At 41.5% G+C, this 24,877-nt stretch overlaps 2 protein-coding genes across 3 annotated transcripts; one reads left to right on the top strand and one right to left on the bottom strand.

Annotated features, from left to right (window-relative positions):
- Window positions 1-1,888: 1,888 nt before the first annotated feature.
- Window positions 1,889-5,657, top strand: b3galt4 (UDP-Gal:betaGlcNAc beta 1,3-galactosyltransferase, polypeptide 4). Its single transcript, XM_061258341.1, has 2 exons — window positions 1,889-1,986; window positions 2,695-5,657. Exon 2 carries the CDS (start codon window positions 2,970-2,972, stop codon window positions 4,062-4,064), a length of 1,095 nt encoding a protein of 364 aa, XP_061114325.1. The 5' UTR covers window positions 1,889-1,986; window positions 2,695-2,969; the 3' UTR covers window positions 4,065-5,657.
- A 6,715-nt stretch (window positions 5,658-12,372) lies between these two features.
- Window positions 12,373-24,118, bottom strand: wdr46 (WD repeat domain 46). 2 transcript variants are annotated; one of them, XM_061258954.1, is made up of 16 exons: window positions 23,997-24,118; window positions 23,271-23,390; window positions 22,818-22,942; window positions 21,985-22,155; window positions 21,698-21,778; window positions 21,462-21,574; window positions 21,274-21,361; window positions 20,677-20,738; window positions 20,272-20,376; window positions 18,488-18,638; window positions 18,071-18,306; window positions 16,627-16,780; window positions 14,845-14,992; window positions 13,719-13,909; window positions 13,095-13,208; window positions 12,373-12,947 (listed from the first exon to the last, which is right to left on the bottom strand). In XM_061258954.1, the coding sequence occupies exons 3-16, from the start codon at window positions 22,872-22,874 to the stop codon at window positions 12,846-12,848; spliced, it is 1,773 nt and encodes a 590-aa protein (XP_061114938.1). In that variant the 5' UTR covers window positions 22,875-22,942; window positions 23,271-23,390; window positions 23,997-24,118; the 3' UTR covers window positions 12,373-12,845. The 2 variants fall into 2 exon arrangements, with proteins under 2 accessions (XP_061114938.1, XP_061114937.1); XM_061258953.1 differs by having other exon boundaries at window positions 23,151-23,390.
- Window positions 24,119-24,877: the final 759 nt, after the last annotated feature.

Consider the following 24,877-nt stretch of genomic DNA (forward strand, 5'->3'; position numbering starts at 1 on the left):
TGTTATTCATCAATTCATCTCGCCTGTTCCTCATTTTCTGTTCCCCAGCTCCCACACCTTTTTATTGTTTAGTCAATGTGTTAGTACATATAAGCCTGCCTGTTTTTTTCTTTCGTGGCTAGTTTGTCAGTTCTGTTTCCCTTTTCTGTTTCATAGCCTCTGTTGTCTGTTTATTCTATTCTATTCTGTTATTCTTTGTTTTGTTTTTGGATTTCTTGTTGATGACCCCTGCCTGCTCTTCTGTACCTCTGCCCTGTTTAGACTGACCACCAAGTTTTTGAACTTCGCCTGTTTGTCTGCCCCTTTATCTGCCTTTATTAAACCCGCTGTGTTTAAATCCTGGGCTCTCCCCCGGGCCCTAGAAAACAGCTTTTCCCACTACTTCCTGCTTGCATATGAAACCCCATTGATTGACTTTTAAGCAGTTTCTCTGGCTGCCCACGCCATGGGGGAACCCCCAGTTGTTGCTGGTGCCCCGATTGAGCCAGGTCAGACCTTCTTCTGGAGGAAGATCCCGAGATGGGTTCCATGAGCACATCACTGCTTGTCTTGTTGGGTTCAATGACTATGCTGTGGGGCAGCACCCCCTCATGCGCAGATTCATGAAGGGGGCTCACCGTTCTCTGACGGTTGTTAAAAAGCTCTCTACAGCTAGTCAAGCCAATACGGGAGATACATTTAAAATTGCTGTGCCTAAAGACAGTGTTACTGTTCAGCTAAGCAAGTCAGTGACCTCCATGTGCTCTCAGTGCGTCCCTTGTGTGCAATATTCTCCCCTAATATGGATAAGGTTTTTCTCAATCCAGCCTAAAAGCATCCCTGCTTTTATATGTGAGCTGGAGCTTGCCACTTTTCATCCACCACCTTTCTCCTCAGTGGAGGAGCAAAGGCTGGATGTGTTGTGTCCAGTGTATATTCTCCACACGTATATTTGTCACCTGAAGCCTCACCTGCAAAGGGAAAGCCATCGAAAGGCAGCGGCTGTCCCACTGGCTGGTGGAAGCTATTGCTATAGCATATGAGCCAAAGGGGATTACGCCCCCCTTGGTCTTTAGTGCTCATTCCACAAGGGGCATAGCTGCATCGTTACATTATTGGCATTTGGCAGATGCTCTTATCCAGAGCGACGTACAGTTGATCAGACTAAGCAGGAGACAATCCTCCCCTGGAGCAATGCAGGGTTAAGGGCCCAACGGCTGCCCAACGGCTGTGCGGATCTTATTGTGGCTACACCGGGATTAGAACCACCGACCTCACATGTCCCAGTCATTTACTTTAACCACTACGCTACAGGCCGCCCTATCGTCAACCCTCCTCATAGGTGGATCTTGAACAAGAGAGGATGAAAGAGAACTTGCTTGCCCGCATGAGAAGCGAATATGTTCATTGAAGAGGAGTAGTGATGCAGTGCCCTGTATGCTTTTACTATATGCATTGGACGCGCTACTGTCTGTCAAAGCCAGACTTGGTACAATCGCATGCTTCTGCAAATCACATCATTCAAAGAACTTGGGTTACGACAGTAACCTAATGATTAGATGATAGTAGGCTATTTGCAGAATATTTCTTTATTTACTTTTTAGAGAACCAGCAAGTTTACAAGCCAAGTGTTAGATTTGTCATAGAGGCCTATAATTAACATTAATGACAGCTACACAAATCCGTTTTAAATTAGGCCACATTTCGAAGATTTGTAACCCACGTTGATATAATAATACATGGATCACACATCGTCCAGTCGCTTGATTCGTGCCAAAAATCAGACGTAGCGGCATAAAGACATAAGGTAGGCAAGACAAAGACTTTTCTAAAATCCTATGGGGTAATTTGATCGATATGACTGCACCGTGGATCCGATGGAGGGCGCCAGAGTTTGCTGGAATGTAGTGAGGCGATGGATTGATTTTTCATCATAGTCCGGCTGCCAAAATAAGAACGTCTGTGGCGATGCGGTGCGATGGAACACTCGTATCCGCTGGATTTAAGGTTTGATAATAATCTGACTAATCTAATACATTTTGGTTAAAACTGAGCATTTGTTCATTGTAAAATTGTTTTCTACAGTGACTTGTCCAGTTGTATGCACTGGCAGCTTTCTCGCGAAGATTCATTTTTGAATAGCATTTTGCGGCACCGTTTCACCAAATACGAAAATATCTATCATTTCCGATAGGCTACCCTGTATTAATTACAAGCGCATTTCTGCTAATATCAATGTCGTCTATTTGTTTTAGTTTTTTTTATGTATGAGACATTTTAATTCATTTACAAATAATGGTGCATAGTATTAGCATATCTTTTGATTATGTAATGTGCTTTATTAAGAAATGAAACAAATTCATATTATGGTGTCTTTCTGTAATTATGTTGTAGCCTACTTAAAATGACTTCATTACTAAATTCATTACTTAGATAATCTGCTAATATCCCTTAGATGAATGCCATTTTCTGTAAAAATGAAATAATATATTTTGTAGCAGTGTACTTCTTCATTCAATTCTGTTAAAACACAAATTATTTGTATGCCAATATATTGTGAAGTGTTTCAAAATATTCACATTAGATTTCTATTTTCAAATGTACTTAAATTGCCTAACTGTTGGTAATTTTAGTAATGGCTAGCATATCGGAAGTAGCCGTGTTTAACCTCTCTCAGAAGAAATGGATGTCATCTGGCTGTGTTCCATTTTACAGCTGCCTGCAGTGGGACAGCATGTTATGAAACATTTGCTGAGCAGAATCTGAGAGGCGGACACTGAAAAAACCCCTGGAGGGGAACCATTGCTACAAGCCCAGCAGCTGAGCCAGGCACTGGTGCTTCCTGCTGCCGAGAGCCCATCAGGACAGATTGAGGGCAGTGGAGAGGTATGATGCTGGTTGAGATTACAGAGACCTGAAGGGATTTTGTGAATTTAGAGGGCAGCTGAGGAGGAAGAGCAAGACGTCAAGGAGATCAGGCACCAGTGAAGATGGTGGGGAGGCGGCTGTGGATTTTCCGGTGTTGGAAATGGAGGCATAGCAGTACTTCTCTGCTCTGCCTGACAGTGTCATGTGTTGCCGCTCTGCTAGCCTTATTGCATGTTGATGCTATTGAGTCCTGGAGCATGTCTCTGGCCATGAATACAGCGAGGGTGGTGCAGGGGGGCAGGGGCACTCACAGAAGCCCCCCAAACCCAGAGGAATATCCTCTGATGCCCAGTCCATTTGTGTGTCAGCGTGCCAAACCTTACCTCCTCACCATGGTAACAACTGCTCCAGCCAATCAGAAGGCCCGACAGGCCATCCGGAACACCTGGGGTGGTGAGACTGAGGTCAGGGGTCGGCGGGTCATAACCCTGTTCATGGTGGGCTTGACGTCTGATCCTGGACTATCCAAACAGCTTCTGGAGGAGGCACGAGATCACAGAGACCTGGTACAGGGGCGCTTCCTGGATACTTACGCTAACCTCACCATGAAAACCCTGTCGATGTTCGGCTGGGCCCACCGTTTCTGCCTGCAGACACACTTCATTGCCAAAGTGGACGATGATGTCTTTTTTAACCCTGGCGTGCTCATACGTTACCTGAATAGGAGCTACAGCACTGAGGGTGACCTGTACCTGGGCCGAGTCCACCTTCAGGTGTCTCCCAACCGCAATTCGGCCAGCAAGCACTATGTCCCAGCTGCTGTCTATGCCCCGGAGGTCTTCCCTGACTACTGCAGTGGAACAGCTTACATCCTTTCCCGCTCTGCCATTCTCAAGATCTCCCAGGCCATCGCTCCTGTTTCACCTCATTTGCCCCTGCCTCCTGAGGATATATTTGTTGGACTGTCTGCTCGAGCTGCCGGCATTCTCCCCTCCCACAGCCCACTGTTCTCTGGGGGCCCTGGTCTGCCCTACAACCGCTGCTGCTACCAGGCAATGGCATCGGTGCACCGCATCTCTCCCACAGAGATGATTCGCATCTGGGGGGAGGTGCATTCCCCACCCGCATGCTCATGGCTGGGTCTGCACGCATCCTTGGGCCTGTGCAAGGTGCAAGCCCTGCTGGGGACCATGCTGGGGAGGGAAAAGGGTTTTTAGTGACCACAGTAGTGGATACAGTATTAATGAGGTTCAGCTGAGTACAAGTGGAGATGCATCAGTAAGAGGCTACAGGACTGAACTATATGGCAAATGAAGCTGATAAAGCACAAACATAATTCCAAATATGTATTCTTGGGCGTTCTGAGAAATTTATTTTTGTAATATGAATATTTAAATGCATTGACAGTTTCCTTGTTGATTTTTCTGTTTATAGTTGGTTTAACCATAGGGTTTAATTGCACTGGCATATAGATTATGACCAGTGCACCGGTTGGACAGATGTGACTGAAAAAGTACAGTGGGGCGGCATGTAGCATCGTGGTTTAAGTACATGACTGGGACCCGCAAGCTTGGTTGTTCGATCCCCTTAACCCTGCATTGCTCCAGGGGAGGATTGTCTCCTGCTTAGTCTAATCAACTGTAAGTCGCTTTGGATAAGAGTGTCAGCCAGAATGACATGTAATGTAATCCTCTATTCCTCTATTATTGCATATTTGGCATCCTGAATGGTTTCAGATCTGCTTACAAAATGTAAAGGAACCCATATAGACACAAAACATATTTTTAAATTACAGTTTCATAAATTTAATCAAGACTGGGCCACTCCAAAACATTTTGTTTCATAGTTTTGTTTCTTTTCAGCCATTCGTATATGGACTTACCTTTGTGTGTTAGATCATTGTCTTGCCGCATAACCTAGTTAACATACAGCTTCAGCTCACAGACAGATGACCAGACATTCAGCTTAAGAGTTTTCTGGTACAGTGCAGAATTGAGTACCACTACCATGTTTTGCTGTTGGTAAATTAAATGCTGCGTTTGCTTTACACCAGACATCTGTCCATAGAACACTATTCCAAAGTGCTGGGGATCATGTGGGCATTTCTTTATTCAAATGTGAGATGGGCATTGATATTTGTCTTGGTTAGCAGAGGTTTCCATCTTGCTACTCTCCCATGAATCCTATTTTTCCCCATTCTCGTTTTCGTTCTTGAGTCATGATCATGAACTTAGCTGAGGCTAGAGAGGCCTGCAGTTCTTTTAATGTTCTTCTGGGATCTTGGCCTTTGTGGGTGAGTTCCCGGTGCATCCTTGGATTTTGGGTACGGGAACCTACCCCTAGGAGAAAATGTTAAATGTTATTTATCAGAAGTTAGTGAAATCTAAAAAAATAAAATAAAACAATGCTAAATAAAACTACAAACTGCAGCAACATAACAAGGACAAAGAGAGCAATAAATCAATTAATTTTTATTTGTATAAGTGCCTTTGTCACAAAGCAGCTTTACAGAGAAACTGGTCCCCAAGAGTACGAAGAAAAAACTCTCTGGAAGAACAGGAAGAAATCTTGAGCAGAACCGGACTCATTAGGGGAACTCATCTGCTGCTGGTTGACACCGGAACAAATCATTTGGCAGTGGTTGTCATAATCAGCATACGCCTACTGATTCAGGGATGAAAAAGTCTAAAGCTACGAATCCAATGGCCTCAATGGTCAGTTTCCTTTAATGAAGAAATTTAAATTATCTTGGTGATTAATGTTAAAAATGTTGCCAATTGCGTGATAAAAATAAATGAATATGGAACAAACATAGGTATTGCTTCACTATTCCCTTGGTAGCTCAACACTCAAAATAGCCCAAATATCATGAGGCATAAATATGATTCTTTAATAGTTTTAATGTATCAAAAGTAAACAGTACATAACTTACGACTTTTGAATATGATTTTTTTTTCTGATCTGAATATATAACACACTGTCAAAAAATGATGAAAATGAACAGCTGGCCCTGTCCTCTTCAATTCAGCTTCATTTGTTTGGAAACAGCAAAGCTCTTTGGAAGAGAGTAGTGTATGAAAGTAGACTAGCCTATTTGTAAGGAATGATTGAAGATCCCATTCAAACCTGCTCACATATACGTTTGTCATACAGTATTGAGTATTGACCCCTTCACTTTTAGCACACTTTATTGTGTTGTAGGTTTCATTTCAAATGGATGAAACATCATTTTTTCCCATCAGTCAACCCATAGTGAAAAAGTAAAAACATGGTTTTAGTATATAAGGTCCCACCATTCACACTGCATGTCAGGACAAAAAACAAGTCATGAAGTCCAGGGAACTCTCTGTAGACCTCTGCAATAAACTTTTTCATGAGGCACAGATCAGGGCAATAATTGTGAAATGGAAGACATTTGGATCCACCAGGTCTCTTGAGTAAAAGGCATATGACAGCCCTCTTGGACTGTGGAAGCATGAGGAAATAGATTATTTGGCCGATGGTATGGGGCTGCTTCTCAACGACAGGGATACTGGTCAGAATTAAGGGATGGATAAATGCAGCCAAATACAGAGAGGTCATTGAAGAAAACGTGCATGTGACCTCAAACTGGGGCAATGGTTCACCTCAGCACGACAATGACATGAAGCATACAGCCATAAAGGCATACAGACTTAATCACTTAAATATCGCCCCTTTTCTTGACACAAGCTTGAAAGTCACATAGCCAAATAAAATGGTTATTATTCTTGACTACAGGCATAATCCTGTAATTCTTCAATTCAATTACATTTTATTTGTATTTCGCTTTTCAGGTTGTTAGAGCAGTTGTCTGGCAGTTGTCTGGCAGTCAGAGGGTTGCTGGTTCGATCCCACCCTGGATGTGTCGAAGTGTCCCTGTGCAAGACACCTAACCCCCAAATGCTCCTGACAAGCTGACTGGTACCTTGCATGGCAGCCAATCGCCGTTGGTGTGTGAGTGTGTGTATGAATGGATGAATGAGAAGCTTCCATTGTACAGTGCTTTGGATAAAGCCGCTATATAAATGCCAGCCATTTACAAAGACGCTTTACAGAACATGGTAAATATTCCCCCAAGCCCTAAGCCCCCAAAACAGCATATAAGGTAAATGACTCCTTAGTAGGAGAAAAACCCTCAAACAGTCTCAAGAAAAAAAAAATCCCCGATGGGAAGAAATCTTGAGAGGAACCCGGCTGTAGAGGGATTCCCATCCTCCGCTGGCCTACAGGTTAAGATGGTAACAGTTCAGGTATTGAGCTAGCAGGTAATCTATGCCCAAAATACCACACAAACTTCCCCGGTGATTAAGGTTGTGGCTAACCCCACTGGCACCGTTGACGCATGCTCAGTGCCACCGGTCAGGTGTGGATTTTTAAATATCCACTATTACACCTACATGGGCCTGGAAAGACAATTGTTACACTAAGGTTTTTAACAACCGCTTCAGCAGAAACAGAGAAACAGTCTAATTTCTAAGAAAAAAGCCCATTAAAAAAGGGCAGCACCACCAGCAGAAGTAATACTGAGGTTGATCGCGCACGGATGGGGAGAACAGCACTTAGTAATTGCATTATGGTTACTGGTCATTGAAGCTTGCACTTGAGCATAAGGTGTTCAAGAGCACCAATACAAAATGTAGATAATAGAATTCATATGTACAAGTACTTGAGTAGACGAATGCAACAGCGAAACAGACAACAATGATAATTGCTCTAAATAAATTTTAAGTAAACAATGGACATTCTATTGATGTTTCTCAGAGTTAATACGTTTTCAGAATTAGAAACTTCTACAAATTAGTTCTAGATTTTTTTTTATAAATTTGCTAAAATTTCTTAAAATGTTTTTTTGTGTAGATAAATTAGCAAAAATGTCAATTTCATCCATTTAAAATAAAATGTGAAAAAAAATGTATGCAAAATTTGAATGGATTTCAAATACTTTCTTTAGCCACTGTATATACCTCTATTGCTATAATATGTTCCATCGTGTTATGATCATTATAGGGCATTTATGTTGAAATGCTATTCCCATTTCATGCCATTTGTATGCTGCGGCCAACATATTACTCCCATAATCAATGCTGGTTCAAGGCATAGGCAATATAAAGTATCCCCTATGTTACCAACCATTAGGAAGGGCACCAAACAAAGGGGGAACATTTAATGTAACATTTAATCAATTCAAGTCCATCCCAAATGTAAAAGATCTAGACACCATGTGCCAAATGTATCACTTTCTGGAAAATGCTCAATACCAAAAAATGTCACTGTCAAAATATGTGGCCTGTCGGTTCCCATGGGAAAAAGAGCCAAACACTAACCAGGTTCCCTCAGGTGACATGCCATCAGCTTATGTGTGTACACAAGCAGAGAATGCTATCGCAGTTGCCCTTTCACAAGACATGTTTGACAGGTTTTAACAGGAGCACAATGTAAATCGGGCTCACCATTTTCGAGAAGGCAGTTTTCCAGCGATCAAAATACGTGATAGAACTGTAGCCATGGACGGAAAAGCCAAACAATCTCTCAGGTAACATGCACAGCAAAGCATGCTTGACGAGCTTCAACAGGCCAAGAATGGAGCATAGGCGTGCCATGGCACTTGCAATGGTTTGAGCTCCAACCATGAGCCCCAGGGAGTACAATGAGGGGCACAAAACGCACACAACAATTTTGTTAAAATGAAGATTTACATTTCTTTAGATGCCTAAAAAAACAGCCACGCATTTGCCATTCGCAGTTACTGTACATGTAGGCTATATTCAATGCATGATTGACCCTCAACCCAGCCATAAAAAGCTGTCAGCAGGCCTAACGTTACTTGGCAACAACACATACACAGCAGCATACAGCGCAAGAGGAATGGACAAACAAAACAAAAACTGGTTTTTGTCATGCAATGTCATGGTTTTTACTTTTAACTATCATCCAACAGAATGCCTCGCAGCTGTTTGTAGCTGACCAGAACACCCTCCACGGCCCTGAAATAAGCCAGGTCTGCCCTTGCGATGAGATCACCCTAACAAAAATTATCAAATCACACTGGGACTGAACTTCATTCCATTACTTGCAATGGAAGATTCTGAGGTAGATAACACAGATGGGCAAAGTGATAAGATGTAGGGGAGAGCAGGGCATACTCACACGGTTTACTCTCTTATATTTATTGAGCGCAATACATCACAATGGAATATGTCATATCAAATGAAAGAATGAAGTCTGGGACACATGTTTTGTATGTTTTGGGCACCCCATCTAAGTGAACCTGACCTCTAAACGTTAAACATAACGCATTTCTTCAAATTGTAAAGCAAGATTACATTTTATTTAAATTTTTTACAACTTCCTGTAGCCAGCTAAGAGTTTCGATCCTCGCTTCCTGTCAGAACACAAATATTATTTGGCTTCCTTGCATGTACGGCATGTTTGAGATCTCTCCACAGATTTTCAATAATATTCAAGTCTGAGGACTGTGATAGCCATTACAAAACCTTCATGCTTTGGATCATTGTCTTACTGGAATACCCAACCTCTCTTCAACTTCAATACCTGGACTGACCTTTGAACATTAGCCTCTGGAATTTCTTGATATTTGGTAATTTCTTCCCCCCACTCGCAAAATATTTCCTGTGCCCCAAGTTGCCACACAACCCCAAAGCAGAATTGACAATCACAAGCCACCGGCTGAGCCAACACCACTGTGTTGGAGTTCCACCCGGGGAACGAGAGGGTCGCCTCTCTGCGACTACGTGTCGCTGGGGGGAAAGCTCTGACTGTCATTTGTGCTTATGCACCAAACGGCAGTTCAGAGTATCCGGCCTTCTTGGAGTCACTGGGCGGCATCCTGGAAAGGGTGCCACCCGGAGACTCCATAGTTCTGCTGGGCGACTAAAACGCTCACGTGGGCAATGACGGAGAAACCTGGAGGGGGGTGATTGGGAGGAACGGCCTGCCTGATCTGAACCCAAGCGGTGTTTTGTTATTGGACTTCTGTGCTGGTCATGGATTGTCGATAACAAACACCATGTTCGAGCATAGGGTAGCTCATAAGTGTACTTGGTACCAGAGCACCATAGGCCAAAGATCGATGATCGACTTTGTGGTCGTATCGTCAGACCTGCGGCCGTATGTCTTGGACACTCGGGTGAAGAGAGGAGCAGAGCTGTCAGCTGATCACCACCTGGTGGTGAGTTGGATCAAGTGGCCGGGGAGGCTGCCGGACAGACCTGGTAAACCCAAACGTGTAGTGAGGGTGAACTGGGAACGTCTGGCGGAGGCCCCTGTTCACGAGGTCTTCAACTCCCACCTCCGGAAGAACTTCTCACGCATCCCGGGGGAAGCTGGGGACATGGAGTCCGAGTGGGCCATGTTCAAAGCCTCCATTGCAGAGGCGGCAAGCAGGAGCTGTGGCCAGAAGGTCATCGGTGCCTGTCGGGGCGGCAACCCAAGAACCCGCTGGTGGACACCAGCGGTGAGGGAGGCCGTCAAGCTGAAGAAGGAGGCCTTTCGGGCTTGGCTGGCCCGGGGGTCCCCTGAAGCAGCAGACAGGTACCGGGTGGCCAGAAGGGCTGCGGCTTCGGCAGTCACTGAAGCAAAAACCCGGGTATGGGAGGAGTTTGGGGAGGCTATGGAGAAGGACTTTCGGTTGGCCTCGATTCCAAACCACGCACTGCAACGTAAACAGTAAGCCGCCCCAAAGTCCCAACTCGATCAACAGTTGGTTTGTCAGTAGTACGAGTATTAAAAATAGAAATAAAAATGGAATCCCAGGGAAAAAGCAGATACAACACAGTTTAAAAACACAAACGCTAGTTGTTGCAGGCTATTTATAGGCCCCCAGAACTGATTAATACGCGCATCAGCAAACCAGATATCGGAATGCACATTAACATAGCATAGCCTATTTGCTAGTTAGGGTGTTTTTAGTAATGCGTAACTGGTAACCTGTTACATTCATAAAAGGACCACATCTGGGAAGTACTTGGCCCCCATGACGAATAACTGCAGAACATCCTCCTTTACTTCCCATCCCCCATCAATAGTCTCTACTCAGAACAACAGCATAACACAAGCATAACGTAATAGCAGAACACTGTGGCATGAGGCAGTTGTAGTCTAATATATATATAATTTACGCTTCAGTCAGATTCACAGTTCTGGCACATAAAAGTTGCCTGGCGTTGGGTACTAGCATAAATTTGACAGTCAGGCTAAATGCTTGTCTTGTGTAGTCCAGGGATGTTTTCTGCTCTAAACATATTTATAATCTATAATGGAGCCTTATACTATTTTTCATAGCATTGATTGTGACTCCATTGCTTTCAGATAAGATCAGTTCCTGAAGACAGTCGCTCAGGTTGAACTGGTTGTGCATAGCCATATCGTCCATCATTCCCCTTGGCTGGATATGCCTCATGCCGATACAGCACTGTAATGTAGTTTTGTATTGCGAGAATGAAGGAAGTAGTTTATATATATATATAACAAACACTTTACAATAACGGTAGTACTATTATAAAAAACAGGAATTCTGATGACACAGTATCAAAATTTTTGAGGAAGTTCTATGCGTGAATTTATTGCAACACGTGATAAAATTGAGACAACCTGCCCCAAACCAACGTGTGCTAATGTTGGCTATATCTGTGAACATTTATACCTAAAAAAAACTTGTGTGAAGTGTCATTTTTTTGTGTCAAGTGTCAGTTCAACCTGAGAAACTGTCATCAGATGTGAGTCACAATCTTTTCAGTTAGCACAAGAGTACTGCATGTGGACCAAACTGAATAATTTTTTCATTGCTTTTACAAAAAATCCGGCTTAACCACCAAAAACTATACATTTCTAGTCCAATTTGAAAATCACTAACAGAAAATAGTGTATCCACTGTAATGCCACTGGCTGTTAGTGTTTTTTAGATCATTGTTCTCTGATTGACCCAAAAGATTCTAGTGCTGCTGCTTTTCCTTTGAGACATGTTCACAGTGGTTTAGTATTTTTGATCCATTTTGTGAATTAAATGAACTGACAAGCTGCATGTTGGATTGAAGAGTTGTATGAAGAGTTTTGAAAAAGTGAACTTTTAGCAATTGTAAAAACTATAATCATAGGAACAAGATTATAGGTACAAAGTGGGGAAAAAATCCTGAACTGCAGTGAAAGACACTGTCCTCTACCAGGACAACCCCCCCACCTCTAAGACGAGAAACAAGGCCACCTCTCTGAAGTAGTACTGCTATTCCATTGACCACCTCCTCTCACTACTTGATCTCTATTCTAACATGTATTCTCTGACTGGTCCATGTTGTCGTTATGTTGTTGCAGGTGGATACACATCCTTACTCCTGCTCTTACCACTATGTAAAATCAATCATCAGTCATTTGACCACCAGCTCAAACGTGCTCGTCAAAAAAGGTTGAAAACCCCGGCTGTGACAAAAGATGGTGATGCAACATTACATTCAATGATAATGTGGTAAAATGTATCCTGTTCCAAAGTAATCTGTGTCAATCGATTTATTTATCCCAAAACATTCATGATCAAAACATGGAATGTTGTTACAAGTAATCCGTTTCCATAAAACTATGCTTTAGGAGTAATGTTACAGTTCTTATCACTTATCATTTTGAGTAGTTAAGATACATTGGGAGTTAGATACATTGCAATGAATGAAATTAAGCCAAATGAAACGAACCATTTAATGGCTATTTTGGACATTTTTAGAAAACATTTTATTCAGTTAAATAATAAAATAAAAAAAATAATTAAAAAAACTGAAATCTGAGTACAGCCATTGGAAGGTTCCGTTACAGACAGGTCCTTTGTTCACAATGAGAGGAGACGAGGCCACTCAAACTGGCGAAATAAAGCAGGAGGTGGTGGGGGAGCATTATGAATATGTTCTTTATTATAATGTACAAAACGTTTGGCTCCACTGGGGCCTCGAGTTGCTGCTGGACAGTGGCTCTCTGTCCTACTTCCTGAATCGATCTAGAGCCGACCTTTGACCCTGGTCAGTGTTGATCTTTTTCTGCGTCTCTTTCTGCAGTTGCTCCACTGTTTCTCTGATCTGATCCTGAGAGGACATAAATAGACAACAGTGTGACCACTCAACATCTATGGAGGCTGTGAATGCTGTTGTGTCCATGTGTGAATTGTGTGAGTGTGAATTCAAGCATGCAATGTGTGAGTCAGCCTATGCAGGCGTGTGTGAGCAGCTCACCCTTTGATCTTCATGGGCTACTTGCTTCTTGCGCTTCTGAACTTTTCCTGAAGAACTCCGACCTTTGGTCCTAAACTTTGGCGTAAACTTTGCCTTAGCAAGTGGGTCGAATCCCTACATGTGGATAAAGACACAAACAATAAAAAAACAAAAAAACAGCAGAACATGCATATTTCACAATATTTATCAATAGCTTTCCGTCTGTCTGTGGCAAATATGTATTATATCCTTACATGTGAAATATTAGGTTTATATGAACACTACATTTCTCCTAATATGTTGACATATTTATTACCGATTGGGTACCCTTGCCCCCCGTAACTGATTACAAAATCTCTCCTAGACAGTGTGCACCTTTAGTATTTTCTTTTGATATTTGAGTAACAATATGTAACCTGTCCATTTATGGAAATATTGATGAAATATGAAAAATGACACTACACATTTTTATCTGCACCGGTGTAATTTCCATTCCCGACCACTCCTACAAAGGTTCTGTCCCATTCCCGACCACTCCTACTTGTCTGACTCCTCGCCAGTGTAATCTGCATCAGAGTAAACTTGTCTCACAAGTTTCCCAAGGGATCCCAATCCTATTGCAGGGCTCTAGCATGGGGTTCTTACCAGTGCCTGGACTTTGTCTTGGTGCCGCTGCTCCCAGGTGGCCCGGTCCACCAGACCCAACTGGCCTGGATCCAGCCCGATGAGCTCAGGCTGGACTTTCTCTAGCAGAGCCTTTACCTCCCACTCCTGCCGCTGTTTAACACTGCGGTAGGGGTTTGCATCCAGTCCATCGAAATTGGGTTCCCCGGCACCTGCAATGGCACAGGGATGAGCAACTCCCATTCCTGAATATGGACAATCCTATCCCATTTAGGATAGAAGGCAGAAACCATAGAGCTATAAGCCTGCAAACAGAACAGATCTTTTAAAGCACATACTGGTCATATACAGTGCAGTCCATAAGTATTTGGACAGTGACATTTCTTTTGTATTTTTTTTTTCTTTTTTTTTGTTATTGTTTTGGCTCTGTACTCCAGCACATTTAATTAAAAAAATGTTTTAAAAAGAGAGAAATTTGTTGTGTTTTAAGTTTGAAGTTGTTATTGTCTCTCAGCATGAAGTGTCAATGCTGGTAAAGCAGGCCATCAATCGGTTGAAAAATATCAACCAGAACATTTCAATCGGAGACATAACCAACAATTAGGTGCGTCAAAATCTCTTTGGTACATTTTTAAGAAGAACAAACACACTGGTGAGCTCAGCAATGGCAAACGACCAGGTAGTCTGCTCAGAAAAATGCATCAAAACCGACTGGACAACAATGCAGGTCAATGATCCAAAACATACAGCAAAACAACAAAACAAATGTGTTTTTTCAGGCCAAAAAGTGGAATGTTCCAACTGAAGTCAATGTAGTTGAGCATGCATTTAATTTGCTGAAGGCCAGACTTCAGGCAAATGGTCCCAGAAACAAGGCGGAGCTGAAGAGGGCTACAACAGAGGCTGAGCATCACCAGGGTCGTAGACTTCAGACAGTCATCGACTGCAAAGGATTTGCAACAAAATATTGAATAGGATGACTTTATTTTGGTTTGTGTTCATTTGTACAACAACGTTTTGTCCCTTAAAATTGGGGGCACTATGTATAAAAAGGGCTGTAATTCCTACTCTTTGTTTGTTGGAGCAGAGACACTTACTGACTGCACTGTATGTGCACGTCTGCATGGCCTTAATTAGAGATGCTGACCTGGTACAAGCATGCTGGTGAAGCCCTCTGCATGCCCCACACCCAGGACATCCTCAAAGGGGCAGAACTGGGCTCCGCACACCGAACCCCGCACACGATGAGTCATGTAGGGCTTTTTCACTGGAGTGCTGCACACATCCTTGTAGACCTGCATAAAGACACGACTGCTTAATAGACATTGACAGGATGGTATAGTAACGCTTGCAGGCGGATATAAAGACAGACTCTGGTATAGGTATGAATGAGTGTTGCTCCACCCCACTGGCACGTGCACAATAATCTGTATCCACTCAAAGTTCCCAGTGAGGGAAAATAAATAAATAAATAAAAATAAAATAAATAAAATAAAAAAGACCTCCACTTCCACTGTCTGAGCTTGTGTAACTTTGCTTTAGTAATACTTACTTAAGGAAATTCTGACTAACTCCCCGAAGGGTTACCCATCAGATGGGATCAGGATTATGCCTGTAGTCAAAAGGGTTCAAGAACGGTAACCATTTTATTTTCGGGATATCATTTTCAAGCTTGTGTTAAGAAAAGGGGCAAGGGGTTAATTAATTAACCTCTCTGTAATTTCTGATTAGAATAATTGTATGCAAGCTGTAAATCATAGTTATCGCAATTATGTACACTCGTTTGATTATTGGTAGCAATAGATTTTCACACTTTCGTTTGCTCTCAACAGATTAATCTACAGGGTCCAAGCACAAGGTCCATGTGGTCACATCCAGCACTTGGAACTATACTTCCTTCTATGGTTTTCAGCACACTAGTCCCTGGTTATTCACTTTTTTTATGTTGCTCTTGATAAGAGCATCTGGCAAATGCCTGTAACGTAATGCATATCGTCTGAAATTTTAAAAATGCAGAAGTAGTGAAAACCAGACCCATGCTGAGCTTGCTACGGAGATGTTTCTCCATTTTCACCATTGAAGTAGTGCATGTGGAGTAGATACTTAGCAGAAACTGTTAACAGTGAAATTCTGTCTGATGCAATTTCCGCTTATGTGAAAAACTACATCTGAAGCTGGCGGACAAATATGAGCAGTTCCCGGGTGGATTTACTTTGAAATGATTCCACGGCTTTCTCGTTTTCTGAAGTTCAATTCAGGTCATAAAAATTCATCAGCAAATGTGAAAGAGCTTACACTTTCACATTTCACTGTTATTTATAGCGGCTTTGTTTTTTTTTGGTTTTCTGCTCCCTACACCATATTCAGCTAGCAACTGCTTTTGTTATGACATGTCTTTGTCATGTCTTTATTATTTAGATATGTCTTTTTTAAATGTAAAAAATGTTATGTTACTCTCAAGTCAGCATCTTCTGAATCATATATCGGCTCGAGCAGGTCATTATAGTGTAAAAATTATCTGGGTACACTAAATGCTTGCTAAACTTCAGAGACCTCCCACCCCAAAGTGAAGCATCCACCAAATATGGGATATGGCTGACTGCTGACTGAATAGTAAATGGTTGTCATTTATATAGCGCCTTTATCCAAAGCGCTGTACAATTGATGCTTCTCAGTCACCCATTCATACACACACTCACACCCGGACGGCGGTTGGCTGCCATGCAAGGCGCCGATCAGCTCGTCAGGAGCATTTGGGGGTTAGGTGTCTTGCTCAGGGACAGTTCGACACAGCCCGGGCGGGGGATCGAACCGGCAACCCTCCGACTGCCAGACGACTGCTCTTACTGCCTGAGCCATGTCACCCCCATGACTGAGCAGCTAGACACCCCAGAAATGCCCACTTGCAAGAATGACGGCAGAGACACACCTGAACAATATCGCCAGTGGAGGCACAGAGCAGCCCTCTCTGGCTCAGGGCCAGGCACGATGCCCCGGCGGGGAGGAAGTAGGATTTCAGAGGTTGAAAAGTACGGACGTCAAAAACCTTCAGCTTCCTGTCGAGACCTGAGGTCACCATGTACCTGTGAGTAAGCGTGGGGAGAAACAAAAAAAAAACATTTGGCCCAGCATGAAAAAAAATTTTTTTATGTTCTTTTATATACTGGTTATGTTGGTTCAATTTTTCAACTTATATGTTTTTTATCACAAGGCTACAAGAATGTGAGCAAAGATGATGATGATGATGATGCAGTGTAACATTTCATCTTATAGTCGAAAATGCAGCCCTGTTTTTCCAACAACATCAAACTGAGAGAATCAACTCCTCAATCAACACCAACACTGTACCTCTCCTCCACACTTGTCGAAAGCAAGTAGTATGTACTGTAACAGAAACGTCTAAGTGGTTCAAAATTTGGAAAGACTTTCAAAAAATGTCTAAATGTTGGGCATTTAGCTAATTTACTTCTTTTGCATCAGTAGTTCAGCACAAAATATAGATATGAGCAGTCCAGCCACCTCCCCAAAAAACAAAATAAACATTGATTTTTGAGATTCACATCAATGCACCACTTCACCAAAAGTATATTTCCAAAATTGGGGTCTAAATCAACCGTGTTTTTTTGCTGTATATACACACACATTACCTTTTATATAACTTTGATCATTGGCACTTCTTAGGCAATATCAAATAAATATAATTGCCTTACAGATAGTAATGCATTAGTTGCTTTCAAGCTTGGCACACAGGAAGTGATGCATTTTCCATTTCCAGTGCAGCGCTACATACATGAGAAGGCAGCAGATTCCAGTTTGAGAGTAGCAGCTAGATGGAGTAACCCATACTTTTGGCTGTTGTAGCAAAAAATGTCACTCCTATCAAAGGACAGAAAGTGACCATTCATCCCTCTCCACAAGATTCACAAGTACATCGTCAGTGGATTGTGAAAATTCCAAAGGATATAGGAGAAAAGATCCCCATAATACAGCCAGGTTAGCCAACTAGCCTGAATGTGAAGAAACTAGCTAGCAGCTAGACTATTTCTAATTCAGAAACTAGTTCAATTGAAATGGCTTACTTACTTACTTATTTTTATGAATCAATAGTCTCATCCACCAGGGATTACACTTCAATCATTCCAGTTTTTGAAAGGTTCCAGCGGGTTTTACTCTGAACAAATCCAGGTAACCTTGCTTCATGGTATCCCCCAGGGTTAGCTGGAACACTTTGGCCACTTTTATTATTTTTATTTTTTTCCAGCTATTGAGCTGCACTTACCACCTACCAACGCAAATGTCACTAAAACAACCAATAAGTTTAAGGATCATCACACACAACTACTGGATTCAAACTTTGATTTGAAGTGACTCACGTGCCAGTCTTATCCACGGCAATTGATCGCACACCTCCTTTATGACAAAGCATCTTAACCAGTGGCTCCCGCTGATTTGGCGACCAAAGGGTCACTGTGCCAGTTGGGTGGCCAAGATGGATGATGGCATTCTGCGGGTTCAGAGCCATCACGTCCAGACGCCCCGCTTTGGTGCAGATAGCAGCCACTTCCTTCCCTACAGAAACATCCAGGTACTGCAGAAACCCTGTTGTACTCTGGGGGGAAAAACAGAATCGCATGTAAGCACAAGTACAGGCAGACATAAACAATACACAGAAGACCTTATGCACAACGGTACTGCGGAATAACAAAATTGTGCAACTTGTAGCTGTAGCTTGAATGAAGCCCATGTTACACTGATAAATAACTAAATAACCAAATTCTCAAGTTACGCACTGCTGTGGCAAGTAGGAAATGGTAGGGCAGGAACTGCAGACGCAAGACATCGTTGAATTTCCGAATGCAGTGAAGCTCAATCCCGCTGGAGTCATAAATGTACAGCCACTTCTTCTGAGCCACTGCATACATAGCTTCACTGTGGAGCCACCTAAAGAACAAGAAGCAATCCAGTTACTCTGCTGAAGAGCAACAATGCACTCAAAACTATGTGATGATTTTGAAAACCCTAAAGGTTTTACAACAATGAAGGCCGTACATTATTTAAAGTGCCACAAAGATGTTTTGTGTTTGAGCTTTTCATATCACCCTGGAGCATGATGCGTGTTGCATACTGGATCCAAGGAAAACAAATGCAATTTTTTCCCGAGCTCTTTGTAAAACAATTTCCTATGTGACATGAGGTATGTTTTGCATAATTATCGGATGATGTTGCTAGATGTTAACAAAGACAGCTGACCACAGGAGGCGGGTGAGAATTTTGGCTTTTGAAACCCACAAATGTTTTGTGGCTGTGGCCATTTTAGATACAGGAACCAGTAAGAGAACACTGATGCGTATGGGCCTTTAATGGAGATCTACCAACATGGATTTTTCAAGGCAAATGCAGGTACCAATATTTTAGAGGACAGCTAGGCTGATACTGTCCCCTTGTGTGGAATGAAAGACAGTTTGCATATTCTGTAGTTTGAAAAATTATTCTTGGTCCAGATCTTTCCTTCAAGTCTTGACATCAAACAGGTCTCTGCAGTATATTCTTCTAAGGTTTTTTCAGCTCTTAGAGAACTTGCTGTTTTTGAAAAAATAAGAATTACGCTACAGTATATTCTAAATGTTTCAACCTCCCTCAGACCTCATATGGTTTTGTACTCCAAGTGAAAGGAGATATGTACTTCATTGAGTGAACAGTGTCGTGCGTGGATGTTATTGAGCAAGCGTTTTAGACTCCGAAGCTAAAAGCACTCCGATTTGGTTGCTGAGGCAAGGGAACGTGGGTGGCAAGTGTATGTGAAACCTAATCCAGCCAAATCAGTAACCCTGCTTCGTGGTAATCCCCCCCAGGGTTAGATGGAACACTTTGGTCAGTTTTTCCCCCCCCAGCTATTGAGTTGCATCACAACACAGGCAACACTTATATCTGAAAGGCTACATGGGATTTGCAGCGAATAACTGAGCTGCACTTACCACCTACCAACAAAAATGTTACTAAAACAACCAATCACTTTAAGGATCATCACACACAACTACTGTGCCAGTCTTATCCATGGCAGTTGATTGCACACCTCCTTTATGACACACTACTGTATAATATAAATGCATTACTAGACCCTTGGTTTTATAGTTGTGTTGGGTCATTAAAAACATTGTTAAGGAGAAATATTAAAGTTTAATTATCCAATATTGTTTCAACCTCCCTCAGACCTCATATGGTTTTTTACTTTGAGAGAAAGGAGATATGTACTTCATTGAGTGAACAGTGCCGTGTGTGGATGTTATTGAGGAAGCGTTTTAGAGGAAGAAGCTAAAAGCACTCCACAATTTGGTTGCCGAGGGCCCTCTTCCTCTTTCACTTTATAAATAGTAAAAGAGAAAAATAAAAAGCAATCTTGCGTTACAATTTGCAGAAAGGTCTCATGTTTAACTCCAGTTTAGAGTTCAGGTTTGCCTTTGATCACATACACATATGTCACTGCAAGAGACATTTAAACCATTATCACCAGGACATGCAAGTATTCGGACATTATCTAACAGAGGCACGAACATGAATACACATTTCTGCTTACTTGACATCATTCACTGTTTCCATAACATTCATCTCACACTTCAGCTGTTTGGACTGCCAGTCGATGCAGGCCACATGACCCCGCCTGCCACCCAGCAGGAGATGCCTGAAACAAACAAACAAACATACATTTTAGGAACTAACTTTGCTTAGAGACATTTTTTATATATGTGTGTATATATATATATATATATATATATATATATATATATATATATATATATATATATATATATATTCACATATATACACACACACACACACACACACACACACACACACACACACACAAGGGAACACTAGCCATTTCACAGTACAAAGCCTTTCAATAGAGAAAATGAATCCTCTGAAACGAAATATATTCATGAGTGGTTGTGTCAGAAATGTCACAGAAGGCAAAACTTACCGGCCGTTCCTAGTATAATCCACTCTGTAGGGCCCAAACTGGGAGAGTGTCAAGTTGAAATACTGCAGCGATAAAGGAGAGAGCACAGTAAATCTCTAAAAAAACAATTATAGCGCACTAGTGACTCCACAGCAATTATGAACAATACAAATGACAGCATAAATACTTACTGAATTCAGTATCATCAAGGTTTACATTCCATTTAAAATAGATGACAAAACCAAAAACATCGACTAGATTTGCAGGCTGGACCTTAAAGCCTATACAGCAAAGGTTCAAAGTTCAAACCCAGACCATGCATTAGCCAACATTAGCTGGGAGTAGCAGAACATAGATGACTTCATCCAAAAAAGGCTGATGCAAGTGAAGGCCTACACATGGTAATGTTCCTTGAATTACCACTCCACTATATTAACTCCTTCCAAACTACCATACATGGGAAATACACTTTTCTACCAATCATAATGCTCATCTCCGATTGCAATGGCTATGGGGGTGGGGTGGGGGGGGAGGAATACACATGCTGCAGGCACAGCCTTAAATTACAATTATGTGGAAGACACAAAAAGATTACAAAACCAAGAAATAAGATATCACCTTTGCCCCTGAAGTGATGTCAACAGCATCTGCAATGTCTTCCTGCAGGAAAGTGCATGTGTCCTCATCCTCATCTCCTTCCAAAAACCTGAGAGAATAAGGTGGCAGTGAACATACTGGGAGAGACGGATGCACTAGGTGGACTGCAGGGAATGCATTAAAGCATACAGTACAGAAAAAGTTATTACCCAGCATCCTCCGGCAGCAGCAGGTCATAGCGTGCTGCCTGGTTCTGGGCAAGATTTGAGGCAACCTCTGCACCTGACAGACTGTCTTTTAGTCTACCTCTGGTTCCTTGGGGCTGCAGGCAAAGAGACACAGACAGACAGAGAGACAGAGAGACAGAGAGAGAAATTTTATTTACAGCTTAATTGTGGTTTTAATTCAGTATCCTAACTGACATCCATATAAGAAAACCACTGACCATCTTTCCCTTCTCCCCTCGTTTAAACTTCTTCAGCTTGTCTTCTGAAACAGGGGCAGGGCCTGGGAAAGGGTCCATTTTCTGTAAAAAATAATAAATAATAAAACATGGTTCCTGGAATTTAAGTATTTAAGTGGAGTGGAGCTGGAGTTGTGAAATTACTATAGATGGGACAGCTGGTGAATAGCTAGTGTATAGCAAATCTCCAAAATGATGCTACGAGTACATCCCAGTATGGTGGTCACAGAAGTACTTCCTTGTCCATTTGATCTCTGGCATCCCCTTACCCCAGATATGCCCTTCTTTCTCCCAGCTTCAGTCTTCCTTTTCTTCCTTTTCAGATAAGGCATTTCACCTTTGATGTTCTTTTTTTGTTCACCATGTTCCTCCTGTTTTTGTCCTTCCTCAGCATCCTCTGTTGCCTTTTTCTCTGTGCTGTCCCAGTATCGTTTCGGAGCCTGGAAGTTACAACACAGACAAACAAATGTTAGCAATCCAAACTGAACGACTGTACAGAACAAAGTACGTTGAGATTACAATGATCTTGTTGATTCACTCCAGTCTTTAATTTGCTATGTCTAATGGTTTGAAAAACAGCACAATGTTAACATGGGACGTTCATTCTTCATGACATGCACAGCTATGTCAGCCCAAGACCGAGATTGGAAATCACTGGCATATTCGATGTTTTCATTTCAATCCTGTTCCAGAATCATAATTCTCAAAGTTTATTTAGCGTGATAATAACCTCCTTTAGTGCATAACCAGAGATGGCCATACATACTGCTAGCTAGCCAACTAAGTGACCATGCATCAAAATAGCCAAACGTTCGCAACGTAAGATGGCAAAGTCGTACAGCTAACAATCTAGACTATATAGCGCATATTATTATAATAGAATATAGTTACATGTCATGTTTCCAGTTGCACTCTACAGGCAACTAAATTTAGCTTGCGCTAGCTAGCGGTAAGCATGTTACGCGAACTAGCTGGAAATTAGAAAAGTCAAATTAAAAAAAAATTGAAGTAGTTAAACCTAAGTATTTAAAAAGGGGCTATCTCATTTACGGTATCATTACGTAGCAACACATTAGGGAAACTACAAATGACCGGCACTTACTATTTTCTTCTTCCCCACGTGGGCCAGCTTCAACTCGGTATCTTCGTTCGCTGCCATTTTGTTTGTTTGGTTTTTTTTTTCTGTAGTTTTTGCGTCACCACGCTCGATGGTGGCTGGGGTGGATTCTAAAGTATGGGGGACCAACAGTGCCAAAATTATGTCGTCTGCGCAGTTGCAGTCGTATTCGCATCTTCATTCGCATTAGCACTAGCACTTGAAAATACTATCTTTTCATTCATTACGATGCATCTAACTACCAATATATCCAACTACTCAAAATGATAAGTAACAGTAACATTACTGCTAAAGCATAGTTTTATGGAAACATATTACCTGTAACAACATTCCATGTTTAGATCATGAAAGTTTTCGGATAAATAAATCGATTGACACCGATTACTTTGGAACAGGATCAATTTTACCACATTATCATTGAATGTAATGTTGCATCACCATCTTTTGTCACAGCCGGGGTTTTCAACGTTTTTTGACACGCACGTTTGAGCTGGTGGTCAAATGATTGATGATTGATTTTACATAGTGGTAAGAGCAGGAGTAAGGATGTGTATCCACCTGCAAAAACATAGCGACAACATGGAGCAATCAGAGAATACATGTTAGAATAGAGATCAAGTAGTGAGGGGAGGACTGTGAACATGTCTCAAAGGAAAAGCACCAGCACTAGAATTTTTGGGTCAATCATAGAACAATGATCTAAAAAACACTAGCAGCCAGTGGCATTACAGTCGATGCACTATTTTCTGTTAGTGATTTTAAAATTGGACCATAGAAATGTATAGTTTTTGGTGGTTCAGCCTGATTTTTTGTAAAAGCAATTTAAAAATCATTCAGTTTGGTCCACAAACATAACTATGAAAAGTTCTAAAAAAGTTCTAAAAAGCATTTTGTTTTTAAAACTGTGAAACAAACCCACAGTATGTCATAAGTATATATATATATATATATATATATATATATATATATATATATATATATATAAATATATATATATATATATATTTTACAGTATTCAGATTTTTTTCAATGATTCCACTCTCTACTGTTTCCACTATTCCCTTTATTTGGAACCACAAAAAGACCATATTGAAACATGTATCAAGTATTTCCATGCTATATTAAAGTACAGTGGTACTTTAACTTACGAGTGCACCAACTTACGAGTTTTCCGAGTTACGAGCCGTCGCTCGGTCGATTTTTTGCTTTGTGTTGCGAGCCAAAATTTGAGGTACGAGCGAGCGAAAGTGAATGTGGGAGAGACTTTAATAGTTTATTGAAAGGAAACACCCGGAAAAAGTTGCAGCTGGTCGTGCGTCGGCGCTATTTAATGACGCCTGCCTAACTAATTTCCGAAACATTCTAAAAGGGAGGAAGAAACAAACCTCCTTGGACAGGTTTTTATTGAAACGCCCTGCAGATGAAAGTGAGGGAAGCGTGGCGAAAAAGCAAAAAAAAAAAAAAAAACAATGAAGAAGATTAAGTTTAGCGAAAGTGAAGTGAAAAAAGAAAATTGTAGCAATGAAGGAAAACCAGTTTATTTCTTTACATTCTATATATTTTGTTTGATTATATTTTTATACAATACAGTGCTATTTTTCTTATTTAAAAACACGTAACAAAAAAAATTAATTTCAATGGGGAAAATGAATTTGATATACGAGGGAATTGAGTTACGAGCTCGGTCACGGAACGAATTAAACACGTAAGTCAAGGTACCACTGTATTGTAGAAACAACTGAACAGTGAATCTATAGGTATCTTTTGTGTTGGCGATCTAAACAAATGTTCCTATAGTATTTCATAAAAAATTAGGAATTTGGAAGTGCAAGATTTCTTCAAAGATATGAATACACAATTCATGTTTTGAACAGGCGAACGGGCTGTGTTACAAGTGCTTACCATTTTGAGTGTTGTGTTGTGCCGACATAGCAGGAAATATGGATGATTGAACAGGCTGCCTCTCAACACCGAGATCAGAGAAGCTGTGAATCACTTGTGAATAACACTGCTGTGACGGCAGATATGCGCTGTCACTGCACTGA

The sequence above is a fragment of the Conger conger genome, chromosome 10 (assembly GCF_963514075.1).
Source record: "Conger conger chromosome 10, fConCon1.1, whole genome shotgun sequence".
NCBI lineage: Eukaryota > Metazoa > Chordata > Actinopteri > Anguilliformes > Congridae > Conger > Conger conger.

What these genes read in the sequence shown, in the direction of transcription:
- b3galt4 (XM_061258341.1), top strand. Translation starts at nt 2,970, where the DNA reads ATGGTGGGGAGGCGGCTGTGGATTTTCCGGTGTTGGAAATGGAGGCAT.
- wdr46 (XM_061258954.1), bottom strand. Translation starts at nt 22,874, where the DNA reads ATGGCAGCGAACGAAGATACCGAGTTGAAGCTGGCCCACGTGGGGAAG. An exon ending in GAGGGGAGAAGGGAAAGATG is followed by an intron (nt 21,575 to 21,697) that starts GTCAGTGGTTTT and finishes CTTTGCCTGCAG; the next exon opens with CCCCAAGGAACCAGAGGTAG. An exon ending in TAGCCCATGAAGATCAAAGG is followed by an intron (nt 12,948 to 13,094) that starts GTGAGCTGCTCA and finishes ATGTCCTCTCAG; the next exon opens with GATCAGATCAGAGAAACAGT.